At 40.1% G+C, this 15,713-nt stretch overlaps 1 protein-coding gene across 4 annotated transcripts in view; it reads right to left on the bottom strand.

The window, feature by feature from the left end:
- LOC143284643 (uncharacterized) overlaps window positions 1-15,713 on the bottom strand; it is a 69,060-nt gene that overhangs the window by 38,698 nt on the left and 14,649 nt on the right. For all 4 annotated transcript variants that reach the window (XM_076591518.1, XM_076591519.1, XM_076591520.1 and 1 more), the window contains exons 4-8: window positions 8,057-8,191; window positions 5,420-5,488; window positions 4,329-4,534; window positions 2,807-2,873; window positions 926-1,003 (exon numbers count right to left, since the gene is read on the bottom strand). In XM_076591518.1, the coding sequence (XP_076447633.1) occupies window positions 926-1,003; window positions 2,807-2,873; window positions 4,329-4,534; window positions 5,420-5,488; window positions 8,057-8,191 (555 nt within the window). The remainder of the gene's footprint in view (window positions 1-925; window positions 1,004-2,806; window positions 2,874-4,328; window positions 4,535-5,419; window positions 5,489-8,056; window positions 8,192-15,713) is intronic.

The raw sequence follows: 15,713 nt of genomic DNA, 5'->3' as shown, positions 1-15,713 counted from the left end.
AATATATATGTATACATGTAAGTATGGTTATATACATACATGCACTTTCTTTTTTTTTTAATATAAACCTACACATACATAAATATATATGTATATAAGTATTGTTACACACATACATATACTCACGTACACATTTCTTTTGTACATACCTATATCTACATATCTATATCGATACACATATGAATGCATGTGTGTATCAATGCCCTTCCCAAGTGCAGATCAGTTTTTAAGATTGAGGTTAAAAGTTAAACTAAGACCACTTTTTTTTTTGTTTCTTACACTTCTGTATGGGAAACACAGACATCTGGGCTTTGGTTTTATTATACATTATCTCTCTCTCTCTTCAAGAAACACTTCAGTTAAGAGAGTTATTTCTTAGATTTACTCATAGTTTGTTGTGAAAGAAATTGCGTTGTTTATATTACCAATTGCAATGACATTTAAAATTATGTTATTATCCCCTATTCATATGAGGCTTTGGCCTTAGTTGAATAGGAAAAACAAAACTGCACGCAGGAAAAAATATTTTAAAAAATGGGTGGCACTGTAGTGTAGTGACGCGCTCTCCCTGGGGAGAGCAGCCCGAATTTCACACAGAGAAATCTGTTGTGATAAAAAGAAATACAAATACAAATAAACCATCTCTCTCTCTGTGTCTCTGTCTCTGTCTCTGTCTCTCTCTCTCTCTCTCTATATATATATATATCTGGCACATGTACATATATGGTATGAATTGATTCACATCAACATGTATGTGCATGATCTAGAGAACTGGGTATGCCTGTGCATGTCTGAGAAACACACACACACACACACCAGCACACACACACACACACACACACACACACACACCAGCACACACACACACACACACACACATACAAACACACACACACACACACACACCCTCACACCTGATACTCACAGGTGTCTGAACCATCGACAGTCTCTGTTCTCTCAACACCCTGATGACCTCAAACATGCTAAAGCCTTCCGTCACCATCTGTCCACAAAATCAGATAAAATGTTTTACAGCATCATTTGGAAGTAAGACCTTGTTACAAAAAAAAGAAAGAAAAAAAAAACCCCAAAAAACACGAAGGTGGCAGAATGGTTACGATCCTCAACTGCCAATATAGAAAGTCTATGAGGGTCTGGGTTCGAATCCCACTCTTGCCCTTTCTCCCAAGTTTGACTGGAAAATCAAACTGAGCGTCCAGTCATCCAGATGAGACGATAAACTGAGGTCACATGTAGAACACACACTTGGCACACTGAAAAGAAAACAACAACATGGCAACGAGAGTGTTGTCCTCTGGCAATATTCTGTAGAAAAAATCCACTCTGATAGGTACACAAATATACAAACATACACTCAAGGCCTGACAAAGCGCGTTGGGTTCATGTTGCTGGTCAGGCATCTGCCTAGCAGATGTGGTGTAGCGTATATGAATTCATCCGTACACAGTGACGCCTCCTTGAGAAACTGAAACTGAAACTAAGAAAAAAAGAAAAGAAAAGTAAAAAAAAAAAAAAATTAAAAGGGTGGGGCTCCACTGTGGTTACTCTTTCTCCCCTGTATTATTTTTATGTATTTATCTCTTTTTTTTTTCTTTTTTTTCATATATATATATATTTTTTTTTTTTTTTTTTTTTTTTAATTCTTTTTTTTTCTCAAGGCCTGACTAAGCATGTTGGGTTACGCTTCTGGTCAGGCATCTGCTTGGCAGATGTGGTGTAGTGTATATGGATTTGACTGAATGCAGTGACGCCTCCTTGAGCTACTGATACTGATATCCCTGGGAGAGCAGCCTGAGCCAGCTGAGACAAAAAGCAATACACTATATTACAATATAATATTTATGCAAAACATTCATCATTACACCATTCGCAGTGTTTGTGCATCAGTCACCAAGTTCAATGTTTTATAAAGCAGTAAACTTTTCCATAATATCACGTTTACAAACATTCCACTGAATATGCATATGCATTCATGTATGCAGCTGCATGCATTTAAATGTGCGCACACACATGCACACGCGCACGCGCGCATACACACGCACATATACATACAGTGACAAATGAACATCTATGCCTACACAAATGCACATTATTTTTTTTAAGTGCATGGCATGCATACAAACACATATGCCAGCAAACATACCTTGCAAATCATTTCAGATGTACTGTATAATGATAGCAATGATTTCTTTCAAAGTAAGTCCAGTCTTCACAAAAAGCTGCATCATTACTCCGGTTCCATTTTGGGGTGTGTGCGTGTGTGCGTGTGTGTGTGTGTGTGTGTGTGTGTGTGCGCGCGTGCGCGCGTGTACATGTGCATATATTCATGTGTGAACTGAAATACTGTAATTTGTACATGCAAAAGTTTTCATTCATCTTCATGTGTGTGTGTGTGCGTGTGTGCATGCGTGCATGTGTGTGCACGCGCGCGGGTGTGCATGTGTTCATGTGTGAACCGCAATATTGTAATTTGTAAATGCAGAAGTTTTAATTTATTGTCAGATTAACTAACACTGTAGTAACTTTTTGCACAAGCATGCATATGTGTCTGATGTGTATACCTCAATGCATACATAAGAGAAGATTTAGTGGCAGATGAATTCCATTAAGTATGTGAATGTCCCAGTTATAGTCTGATTCTTTAAATATTGATTTGTTATGATAACAGAGCAAAAAACAAAAACAAAAACAAAAAAATGGATACCCCATATTCTAATGTGGAGTCTGACATAAAATGTGTGCATGCTGATGTCCAAACACTTCATCATCTGCAACATTCACTCACCCCTCTGTCCAAGAGTGTCCAGGCGAAATCAATGGCACATATGGTTCCTGTCCGCCCACATCCAGCGCTGAACACACGACAACTATCACTTGTTTCTCACACACACACACAAGCATCAACACACACACACACACCAACACAGGCACACACCATTCTATACAACCCCACACACTCATAAGCACACATGTACATGCGCATACATTATACGCTCGTGCACGTGAGTAAGAACACAAAACCACACACACATGCATGTTTATTCATACAGACAGAGACACACTAATGTATGTAATCAAAAAGAAAATAAAAACTGCGCAGCATATGACGTCAAACTCCAGGGTTTCTTTCTGTTAGTACATGGGAGGTAACCGAAATAGGTCTGTAGCTCGAAGCTTCTGTTCGAGGTTTATTCTGTTTTAATACAGAAGTTACAATGGAAGTTTTCCATACCTCAGGGATTTGTCCACATTCCCAGCACTTTTGAAATAATGTATGTAATATAATTATCCAGTTTCCTGGCAAATGGTTTAACATGGTGTAAGATACTACATCCTTACCAACTGACACATTTTTGTTACTCAACAAATGAATAGCGTTCTTTACCTCCTGTAAAGTTATTGCCGAGTTGATTGTATTATCATTTTGTGGGGTAGGATCTCTATATCTGTCACTTGCAGGACCACATATTGTTCTAATGTCAAGTGTATATGCTTTAGTAACCTGACAATTAAGCATATAATTTTTTACTATAGCTTGATGAACAAGAAAGTGTGTCTTCACAAGTGACTGAGAACGTTGATGTTTTTTTACTTTTTTCATTCATTATCAGTTGTTTCGCTTGTCAGTTTAATGACTTCTCTTTTACGTCTTCCTTTAAGTAATTTCCTGTAACTGTATTTAGAAATTTTTTTCAAATTTCACCCTCATTTCACCTTCATTTACCCAGTTTCCCCCAACCCTCCATTCATTCACATCTCCCACCCCTTCTAACCGATAATACTCAAATGTATTCATAAATACTTTAACAAACTGTCTTCAATCACCGATATGTGTGACGTGACATTAAACAAAATTCCTCCTCTTCCTCTGTTAGTACGACAAAGCTCTCACCTGTCAATGTCGTCAGTGTCGGCAGATTCATGGGGGGCTGTTGTTTGAGGGACATGGTGGCAGTCTTCACTCTGGGAGGGACGCTCACTCAGTCTGGCTCCGCGACTAAGCCATTATTGTCGTTAGTAGGGGGCTTAGTAGGTGTTATCCTAAGTACGTTAAAACAGAACAGGCACCACTGAACACCACCGAAGTGACTCAGCAGCAGTGCAGGGTCTCCTCTGGTGTGTGGCCTCCTGGCGACCTAACATCAATGATTCCCTGTGGACTGCCGACGCTGGAACTGCGACGGATAAACCCGGGTGTGGCTGTGTATGGGGGAATCTAAATGAGCGGCGTGGGAGTAATGCCACTGAAACGGTGCAGATGAATGGGGCAGCAAAAAAAAAAAAAAAAAAAAAAAAAAAGCTCTCACCTGCAATGGACGACCATAGGGACGTTCAAGCGCTTGCGGTGGTTGCGGACCTCCTCAATCATTCTGCGCAGAACATCAGGGCTAGAAGGGATGTTGTGGTCGGGCCACCCCACGTACTGGAACTGAATGAAGCGGTGAACAACCGACTTCTTCTCTGCACGTAAACGTCGTTTGATAAAGTGTTCCTGGACCGTCTCTTCCGATTCCTGCACAAACAGTGTCAACCCTACAGCGTTAGAAGAGGAAGTTGTTTCTGTTTCTTTTTTTAAAAGACATTTCTTCACAATACAATGGAAACATAGAAATCATAAATTCATCCATACACACATACCCACCCCACCACCCCACCCCACCCTCAAATAAAAGCAAAAGAAAAAGTGAGTTTTCTTATGGTGAAAATGTAAGAAAAACAACTGATAAACCATTCTTGAGATATGAAACAATTAATGACAAAAAGATAACGGCAAAGAAAATAAAACTAGATGAAAAAAGATAAACAAAAAAAACTTTGTTCATTCTGCTCTTCTCCCTATCAGCGTCAGTACAATTCTATAAAAAAAATAATTTGTTATCAATTTCCACGTTAGTACAATTCTATATAAAAATAATTTGTTATCAATTTCCACATCAGTACAATTCTATATAAATAATTTGTTATCAATTTCCACGTCAGTACAATTCGATATAAAAATAATTTGTTATCAATTTCCACATCAGTACAATTCGATAAAAAAAATAATTTGTTATCAATTTCCATGTCAGTACAATTTTATATAAAAATAATTTGTTATCAATTTCCACGTAAGTACAATTCTATATAAAAATAATTGTTATCAAGTACAATTCTATATAAAAATAATTTGTTATCAATTTTCATGTTGAAAAAAAAAGAAAACAGTGTATCAGTTCAACCCAGTTTTAGACCCTGCACTTTGCATATAAATCATATTTGCATATAAATTATAATATAATTAGACCTAAACAAATGTCAAGCACAGCAAATACAGTAATTTGATAATATTCAAAGACAATGGATGACTTCCCTCCCCTCGCCCCCACCATCCCAAAACCTCTCACCAAAAATTACTCACCGTCTGAACTTTGACGTTACCAAACATTATACTTTCTCCTGGTTCTGGCCAGTATTTTTCACACTTGGCCTGTGCAAACAAAAAAAGAGAGAGAAATCAATCCACACACACACACACACACACACACACACACACACACACATATATATATACTGGCTTCCAGACACTGTTTTCCCTTCATGACATTTAAAGCCTGAACCGGACTATAAATGGCGGGCGATTTGAATCAAGCCAGTTTCTCACCAGAGTCTGACACTGTGACGTCGGTGAAGGTTTATTCAAAATAAAAGCCTAATAAAGCTACGGTTTGGCTTCATTTATGGCAGAGAGCAAGATTTGCCTAGCAGCTTCCAATCTAGACCTGAATTGACTTTGGAAAGTACAAAATGTGTCAGCTACACGTAATACAAAATTTGAATGCAGAGAAAAGCGGCGCAACCGAAACCTTGCTCTCGGGAGTTAAGACTTTAACTCATTCATCCCTGTGCCTGCCTGAGAGGTGTGTGCCGCTGATCGCCGTTCTTCGCCTAAGCCTGCCTGACAGGCGGGCGAAGAAACCCGTTTATTTAAACCAGTTCGTCAGCTTATTATCATGCATTAAACCGCTATGTAAGGAAAGTAACTCCAACTTAATTTCCTTCCTCACTGGCACGCGAAGTTTTGCTCCAAAAATCGAACGAATAGTGTGTTTTTTATATCCGGTTTTCCACATCGATATAGTAAAATGTCAAAGGCTTACTGAGCAGTTTAGAGCTCAATGAAATTATAATGGACTCTTGCAGTGAATTCAACCCAGATAATGACGATTTGTCTTATAATTCTTTCAATAATTCATGGGAAAGTGAAGGAGATGAAATTAGCAACCAGTGTAGACAATCAAGTGGATGAGCCCACAACCATCAACATCCATCGAAGTTGACATTTTACTATTTCTGCTTTTTATTTAATTAAAGTTACAAGTATACTATTACATCCTTTGTCTTGAGACTTCAGCAATTTGTGTCAAAATCAGATTTCAGTCATAATGTGAAGTTCGTTAGCTATTGGTTGAGCGGTAGCTATAAATTTGTGCCTGAAGTGAAGCACCCCTTCCCGTTGATGCAGCCAGGCCAAACCATGCCAGGCTGGGAAGGCTGCACAGGCAGACAACCTTAAAGGGCTGAAAGGGTTCATGCGTTCACATGTTTTTGTTGCCTTATTCTTTTATTTCATTTTTACGTTAATGTTTTACAAAAAAAAAACAACCTAGGATGGGCTCTCTCAATGCCTGAACAGTGCGTTGGGTTTATGTGAAAATCAGGCACCCGCTGCTGCTTTCTTTTCTTTCTTTCTTTCGGGGTTTTTTTCCCTTTTTTTTTTCTTTTTTTTTTCCAAACACTTCAGACATGGTGTACCATGACTGAATCTGTCGGCACACTCTGAAACGTTGAAACAGAAAATGAAACTGTCACAACCACATGAAGAGATATGACACACTCAGTCTGAGACAAGACACACCGACAGTTCAATCTGGTATTTCTTATCACACAGATTTCTTTTTTTTCTAAACATGTATAAATGTTTTTTTATGTTATATATTTGTAGCTGAAAGACACTTTTCCATGTCTGATGGACAATAATTTAAGTTGTATCTTGTCACAACCAAATGAAGAGAAGAGATACACTGACAGTTCAGTCCGGTATTTCCTATCATGCATAAGTGTTTAAGATGTTTTATATGTTATATGTGCAGCTGAAAGACATTTTTCCTTGCTGTTCTTCTTCTACTTCTTCGTTTGTGGGCTGCAACTCGCAAATTCACTCGTATGTACACGAGTGGGCTTTTATGTGTAAGACTGTTTTTCAACTCGACCATCTAGGCAGCCATACTCCGTTTTGGTGGGGGGTTTCCATGTTCAATAATTAAGGCCAGACACGGTAGTACAAAAACGTATGAAATAAACTTGAAGTTTATGGCTTTCTGTGACATGGTATGCAAAGATATTGGACTAAACATGTCTAAAAAGGTCATTTTGTGCAATTTGTCGTGACAGTTTCCCTGGAAACGAATCCAAAATGGCCGACAAACAAAAAAATTAAAAGCTTAAAACTTCGGACCTTATAGACATGTTATTTCTGTTTGTTTTATTTGATTTATTTGTATTTGTTCTTTATTATAGTGCAGTGGTATTTTGGAATTTGAATAATTACATTTATTATTATTTTTTTGTTGAAATGTGTATAAATTACTTGACATAATGCTTTTCAAATGAGTGTATATTCATTCTTTTACTAGTACTATACAAACCACTGCACTATAATAAAGATGAATACATAAAGAAAGAAAGTACCAAGTTTGAACATGCTATTTTTTAAATATTTTGAGCATTAGCATTTTGAAAAATGGTATTATGAAGACAAAACACAAAACTGAGAAAACAGGAAAAGAAAGAGATGTGCTTGTACTCAAGAAATCACACATGCTGATGCTGTTTGAAGCTTTATTTAAGTGAATATAGTACCCAGGTGAAACGGACTATAAAGATTAGATGTTGAAGAAGCAAATTATGCGAAAAAACGAAAATCACAAAAAATCATGATTCTGGTCAAAATTTCACTACCGTGTCTGGCCTTAAAGTTGTATCTTGTAATCCTGACCTTGCGATCCTCCACGGTTCGACAGGCCATGAAGACGATCTCCACCTTGTACTCCCAAAGCATCCTCCAGAAGTCGATGACGGTGTGCGGCATGGGGCCCTGGGCCGCGATGTATCCCCACTTCCCGTCCACATCCTGCCATCAGTCAACACAGCGCACACCATCAGCCTGAACCCTTCATCGTTACCTGAGCCATCAGCACACAAAAGAAGTACTCTGGAAAGCATCAGTGCTTCTAGGGTCAAAGAGTTAGGAAGGTTTGAAACAGTCTATGACTTCTTCTTCTGCTTCTTCTTCTTCTTATTATTATCACTATTTTGTTGTTATCATATTATAATTGTTTCTTTTCTCAAGTTTAGCAGTCAGGAAACAGATTCCTTTTTTTCTGTTAATGTTTAGACTTTTTTCTTTCTATTCAGTCCCTCATAGCACACACACACACACACACACACACACACACACACACACATGTATGTGTGTATGCGAGCGCACACACACATACACACACTTCAGGACCTGGGATGGTACTGATTTTGTATTTTTACTTTCAGTGACAGTAAAACAGTTATTCATCTCAAACTGGCAAACAGCAATAAATCTTTCACAGATTACCCAGGATTCTTCCTGTCTTTCAAAGTGCTTCAACACAAGTCACAAAGAACATGAATATTTTCAACTGTTTTACATTCATCATCGGTTGTTTCTCGTGTTGAATTAACGATGTCCATTTTGCTAAATCCATTAAGTAATTTTCTTTAATTTTATTTCTAATCATTTCAGCCATTCACCTTTCAACTGTGAAAATAAATACTTTACCAAAATGTCTACAATCAGCAGTGTGAGTTGCAATATGCTATGGATATTCATCTAGCGCCAACCCTTGGTCACGAGACCAAGCTCTTAAGTGCTTTACAAACACGGGGTCATTTGCACAACACGCTGCCTACCCGGACAGAGCCAACAGACGGCTGCCATTGGGCGCTCATCATTCGTTTCCTGTGTCATTCAATCAGATTTCAGGCACACACACATACACACACTCAGACAGACATGTCACATTTTTCATGTATGACTGTTTTGTTTATTCACCCTGCCATGTGGGCAGCCAACGCTTTGACCACTCGGCTATTGTGCCTGTCAGGACATTGAACAAGTTTCCTGGGAAACAGCCCAGCTCTTGTGGTGTGAGAGAGACTCACCCCTCTGTGCAGACAAGTGGGTCACCTACATGGAAGAAGAAAGACAGACCAAGGTATTTCATTCAAAGCTGGGTCAAGTAGAAGGAAGATTCCTGCCCCTCATTAGGATACTGCGTAAGGTCTCTCATATCCATGATGGTTGGTTTAACCCTTTTTGCGTCGCCTGTGTTTCTTGACAGCAAAGATATCGCACACCTGCAGGCTTGTAAGATAACTTTCAGCAACAAAAAAACAAAAACAAAAAAAAAACCCACCGTCAACAATAAAAGGAGGGTAAATCGTTGTCACATGATCAAAAGAGGATGATAGTATTCTACTGTGTTACTCTTTTGTCACAACAGATTTCTCTGTGTGAAATTCAGGCTGCTCTCCCCAGGTGGAGCGTATCGCTACACTGAGAGCGCCACCTCCTTTTATTTTCTTTCTTCCTGCAAGTGTAATTGTATTCCTATCAAAGTGGATTTTTCTACAGATTTTTGCCTGGGACAACCATTTTGTTGCCATGGATCTTTAATGTGCGCTACGTGCATGCTGCACATGGTACCTCACTTTATCATCACACCTGAAGGACTAGCATCCAGACCAAAACTCAAGGAAAAGTTCCACAGATGGTTCCCTTTTGGACCATATAATGTGATGCTGGTGCTCTCCAACACTTCTGCATAAATGCATCATCAACACCAAAAGGGTTAACAGTGATACAATGCACATGTTACCAAATACGGGAACAGGGACAGATTTTGAAATAACCCCAGACGGGCGCAATAGCCAAGTGGTTAAAGCGTTTCACTTTCAATCTGAGGGTCCCGGGTTCGAATCACGGTGACGGCGCCTGGTGGGTAAAGGGTGGAGATTTTTACGATCTCCCAGGTCAACATATGTGCAGACCTACTAGTGCCTGAACCCCCTTCGTGTGTAAATGCATGCAGAAGATCAAACACGCACGTCAAAGATCCTGTAATCCATGTCAGCGTTTGGTGGGTTATGGAAACAAAAGCATACCCAGCATGCACACCCCCGAAAACGGAGCATGGCTGCCTACATGGCGGGTTAAAAACGGTCATGCACGTAAAAGCCCACTCGCGTACGTGGGAGTTGCAGCCCACGAAAGCAGAAGAAGAAGGAGAAGAAACAACCCCAGACTATTGTGTTTTGTGAAGAAACGGGACAATGACAGATGCTCTTTGTTTAACTGCACACTGCAAACATCTATACAGGGAAGTGTGGAAGTTTCTGTTTTGTTTTTTTCTTTTCTTTTTAAAGGTTTTCATTCATCCACTTTTTTCAATGACACACATTGAGTGCTCTTTATATCACAGGAGGGATGGTGAATAAGTGAAAAAAAAAAAAAAAGTTTTTTCACTACACATTTAATATAAAGAGAACATTTTCAGACATAAGAAACAAAGATGAGTATCAGTTCACAAGTCTGCATACAATGAATATGTTCTGTTCTCCCAACCCCCACCCGTCAAAAAGAAAAGGTGTAGTCAGGTACAGTAACATGTTGCCCAATAAACAGAACAACATGACTCCTCTTTAGCCATCGCCTTTTACACCCATAGGGACAGTGAATCCATAAGCACAGTGTCTGGGGCTTGGCACTGGAAGTTTGGGCCCAGAATCCTCTTCTTTCTTATCAAAAGTACCACCAGTCAGAAATCGAGTACAACCACAGGTCAATCCATGTCTTTTCCACCCTGAAATATTTCTTGACACTTAAAACCCCACAGAGCAATTACCCCACTCAGTAAAGTGATATTTCCATCCTCTCTGCCCATGCCCTCTGCCCCCACCACAACCACCCCCTCCCAACCCCTAGCTTTTATCCTGAAACGGCTCTCACTGTTGGTGGTGGTGAAACACAAAACCACAATAATCACGAGGGAGATGATCCGCCAAGAGAAGACACTGATGAGGGTGGTATGTGTGTCACAACGAGGGAGATGATCCGCCAAGAGATGACACTAATGAGGGTGGTATGTGTGTCACAACCAGGGAGATGATCCGCCAAGAGAAGACACTGATGAGGGTGGTATGTGTGTCACAATGAGGGGGATGATCCGCCAAGAGAAGACACTGATGAGGGTGGTATGTGTATCACAATGAGGGAGATGATCCGCCAAGAGAAGACACTGATGAGGGTGGTATGTGTGTCACAATGAGGGGGATGATCCGCCAAGAGAAGACACTGATGAGGGTGGTATGTGTATCACAATGAGGGAGATGATCCACCAAGAGATGACACTAATGAGGGTGGTATGTGTATCACAACGAGGGAGATGATCCGCCAAGAGATGACACTAATGAGGGTGGTATGTGTATCACAACCAGGGAGATGATCCGCCAAGAGAAGACACTGATGAGGGTGGTATGTGTGTCACAACGAGGGAGATGATCCACCAAGAGAAGACACTGATGAGGGTGGTATGTGTATCACAACACCCTTGCAGGATCAACACCGCCAGTTCAGTCCTGCCACAAACTACACTTCCCACACTTCCTCTCCTTCTTTATGTCAGGAGGATGTCAGAATGGTTAACTCTCTCCATACGAACGGCGAAAGAGACGACGTTAACAGCGTTTCATCCCAATTACCATCATCAAAATATTGCAAGCGGAACGCTCTTATACTGAAGAGGTGAATGGTGACAAAGAATACCACAGTTCTGACGACGGAAGCTAAAGGTTGGGTCATTCAGACACCCACTGGACATCCGAGGGGTCTGTGTAGAGGAGAAGAGAGGACTGGCCGTACTGAGTGAGTTAAGACACACATCTGTCAATACAGTGTCCGTGAGGGTCTGGGTTTGAATCCCAGTCTCGCCCTTTCTCCCAAGTCTGACAGGAAGATCAAACAGAGCGTCCAGTCATTCAGACGAGATAGACGATGAACTGAGGCTCCATGTGCAGCACACACTTGGTGTACTGAAAAAGAACCCATGGCAACAAAAGGGTTGTACCAAGGTAAATTTCTGTAGAAGGAATCCAATCTGAGAGGTACACAAATATACATGCATGCACTCATGGCCTGGCTAGTGTGTTAGGTCTGTCGTGCAGATGTGGTGAAGCGTCTTTATATGGACTTGTCCGAATGCAGTGACATTTCCTTGAGAAACTGAAACTGTAAACTTCCTCTCCAAATCTGAAAGACCATTCCCAAGCATCACAACAAGTTGCATGAAATTAAGTCCTTCGTTCAACACTTTACTATTGAACTCTTGACTCACAAACTGCTCTTTGGAAACTTTTTCCTCCTTTCAGCTTTCATGAAGGAACAGGCCAAACATTTCTCATCCTCGCTGTTATCATACGATACAATGACATTGTTGCTTGTAGTGCAGTCCACCACACAGGGCCACATCAGGGCATATACATTACAATATCATACAATACAGACAAGTACAGTGCAATACATCCTTATCAATCCACTATGGAAATTCAAATGTGTACCATCAATAAAAAAAAAAAAAGAAAAAAAAAGTGAAAAGTAAAGAATGTTAACACCATTCACTGAATCCAGAGTACCTGGTATACCCATACCATCAGTACACACACCAAACATACTGCTTGTGTGGAATAATAATAATAATAATAGTGTGCAAATAAGACATGCAGTAAACTGCTCATACTTAAAGCTAAAAACATCCGACTAACATCATATTGACCCTCACTTAACATTCAACACATACACACACAAACATATCGCCCCACAGTTCTCTCTCTCTCTCTCTCTCTCTCTCTCTCTCTCTCTCACAAACATTCACACACTCTCTCTCTCTATCACACACACACACCCCCCCCCCCCACACACACACACACACACACAATCTCTTTCACACAAAACATCAACCAACAGAGAATTCTAAAAAGCAAGCCAAACAGAATGTGTGCCAACATATGATTAAGAATATACATTCGCATACCCACACATTCTAAATCACACAGACAAACAACTCAGTGATGTCATGAAATAAAAGCAACAGCACAAAAATTTAAACAAAAGGAATGCCACTGAATATTTTAAATGCAGTTACCATATAAGTTCCTGTTCAGGTCAGGATAACGTCATCAAGCAGACAAGTTTCTGTTTCAATGGAGTCAGAGGTTCAATTTAACCAGCTATGGTTCAGTTTCTACTGAAGCCTGTTTTGTTTATCACAGTTTAAAGGGAGTCTGAAAAACAGTGGGAATAAAAGGTTCATTGAATCTTCTTGTCTTTGTGTGTGGACGCCTGATGAATTAAACCTACCTTTTCCGTCCACCGGTCTGCTATCAATCAGTGTGAAAAGGGTCACTGCACTGTATTGTATTGTATCACTCTGTGTCACAACAGATTGCTCTGTGTGAAATGAGAGCTGCTCTCCCCAGGGAGAGTGTATCCCAACAGTGCAGTGCCACCCTTTTCTTTTTTTTTCTGCCTGTAAGTGTATTCTCTTTTCTGCTAAAGTGGATATTTTCTAGAGAATTTTGCCAGGTAAAATTCTTTTGTTGCCATGGATTCTTTAACATGCGCTAACTGCATGCGGGACCTTTGTTTATAATCTCATTCAAATGACTAGTATCCAAGGACTCAAAGTCCAGTAGACCGAAAAAACTGGCGACTGTGGGATTCGACCCTGTGCGCTCAGAATCTCTCACTTCCTTGGTGGACATGGTACAACTGGGCAGTCTCTCCGCATGTCTTGCCAGTGACAATTGTGTTCAGTGTATTCATCACTATCATGTTGCACAGGTCTTCAATTGTGTCCTGTTTTCTACTCACCACCTCACCCAGTTTTGTTGTTGTTGTTTTGCTTTCTTTTGTTTTTTGTCCATTGTGTGAAGAAAGTGAGTCTACGTGATAACATTGATTCTGCATGTGTGCGTACATGTGTGTGTGTGTGTGTGTGTGTGTGTGTGTGTGTGTGTTTGTGTGTCTGTGTCTGTGTGTGTGTGTGTGTGTGAAGTAAACTTTAACAAATTCATTTTCACTGGAAATACTTTGTCAACACCAAATATGGATTAATCATTTCCACACATACCAATTGTACATGTGAGTTTATTTCATTTGGGCTCCAGATCCACAAGATTTTCTTGCATCGCTTCCCCCTGTTCATCACCAAATTAGTATTCTATCAAATTGCATTAAAAAAACAACAAAAACAGGGTGACATTCTACTTCTTGTTGATAATTTTTTTCAAGTCAGTTTTTGTTATTCTCAATAATGTTCCCACCCCAGCACACTGCAGCAAAAATGAACACAACACAACAAACTTACAACGAACAGTTGACTCTCTCAGACTTTGGTCCCATTCGCAGACCAATTCTGAGTTTAGCTCTCAGACTATTATCAAATTCATTACGGACCAAGTATCGTTCTAATGTCAAGTGCATATGCTTTAGTAACCTGACAACTGAGCATATAATTTTTTACTGTAGCTTGATGAAGCCTTATGTAGACGAAAGTGTGTCTTCACAAGTGACTGAGAACGTTGATGTTTTTGACTTTTTGCATTCATTATCAGTTATTTCGCTTGTCAGTTTAACGACTTCTCTTTCACGAAGTCCTTTAAGTAATTTTCTGTAATTGTATTTAGATTTTTTTTTTTTTTTTTTTTCAAATTTCATCCACATTTCACCCTCATTTGCCCAGCTTCCCCCAACCCTCCATTCATTCACATCTCCCACCCCTTCTAACTGATAATACTCAAATGTATTCATAAATACTTTAACAAAATGTCTGCAATCACCGATATGTGTGACGGGACATTAAACAAAATTCCTCCTCCTTACAATGAACAGAACTTCAGGTAAAGGTGACTCACAACATCAAAAGATGTCACTGATCTCAAACTGTACATGCAACTGTAAGTTCCCATAGCCTTTTACAGCCATCGGGGTGATGAATATTCATTGTGTCCAGGATCTGGCACAGGAAAGCGAGGCGCAGTTCTCTCCTTCCCCCCGTTTTAACCTTCCTCTGTTGAAGCAAGGTTCCTCCTCCTTCTTCTTCCTCTGCGTTCATGGGCTGGAACTCTCACGGTCACTCGTATGTACAAGAGTGGGCTTTCACATGTATTACTGTTTTTATCCTGCCATGTTGTCAGCCATACTCCATTTTCGGGAATGTGCATGCTGGGTATGTTGTTGTTTCCATAACCCACCGAACGCTGACATGGATTACAGGATCTTTAACATGTGTATTTGATCTTCTACTTGCGTATACACACAAAGGGTGTTCAGGCACTAGCAGGTCAGCACATATCTGGAAGACTTTCCACCCTTTACCCACCGGGCGCTGTCACTGAAATTCAAACCCGGGACCCTCAGACTGAAAGCCCAACGCTTTAACCACTTGGCTATTGCGCCCATCAAAGCCAGGTTCCAATTCACATCTGAGTGGAGTGAGGAGAATTAGAGCAGAGTAAAGTGACTTTCCCAAGAAACCTTCACCATGCCTCGTACTGTGATCACT

Source organism: Babylonia areolata, chromosome 8, assembly GCF_041734735.1.
Source record: "Babylonia areolata isolate BAREFJ2019XMU chromosome 8, ASM4173473v1, whole genome shotgun sequence".
In the NCBI taxonomy this organism is placed as follows: Eukaryota; Metazoa; Mollusca; class Gastropoda; order Neogastropoda; family Buccinidae; genus Babylonia; species Babylonia areolata.
The sequence above is the reverse complement of the archived record's forward strand: the minus strand, read 5'-3'. Positions and strand labels throughout refer to the sequence as shown.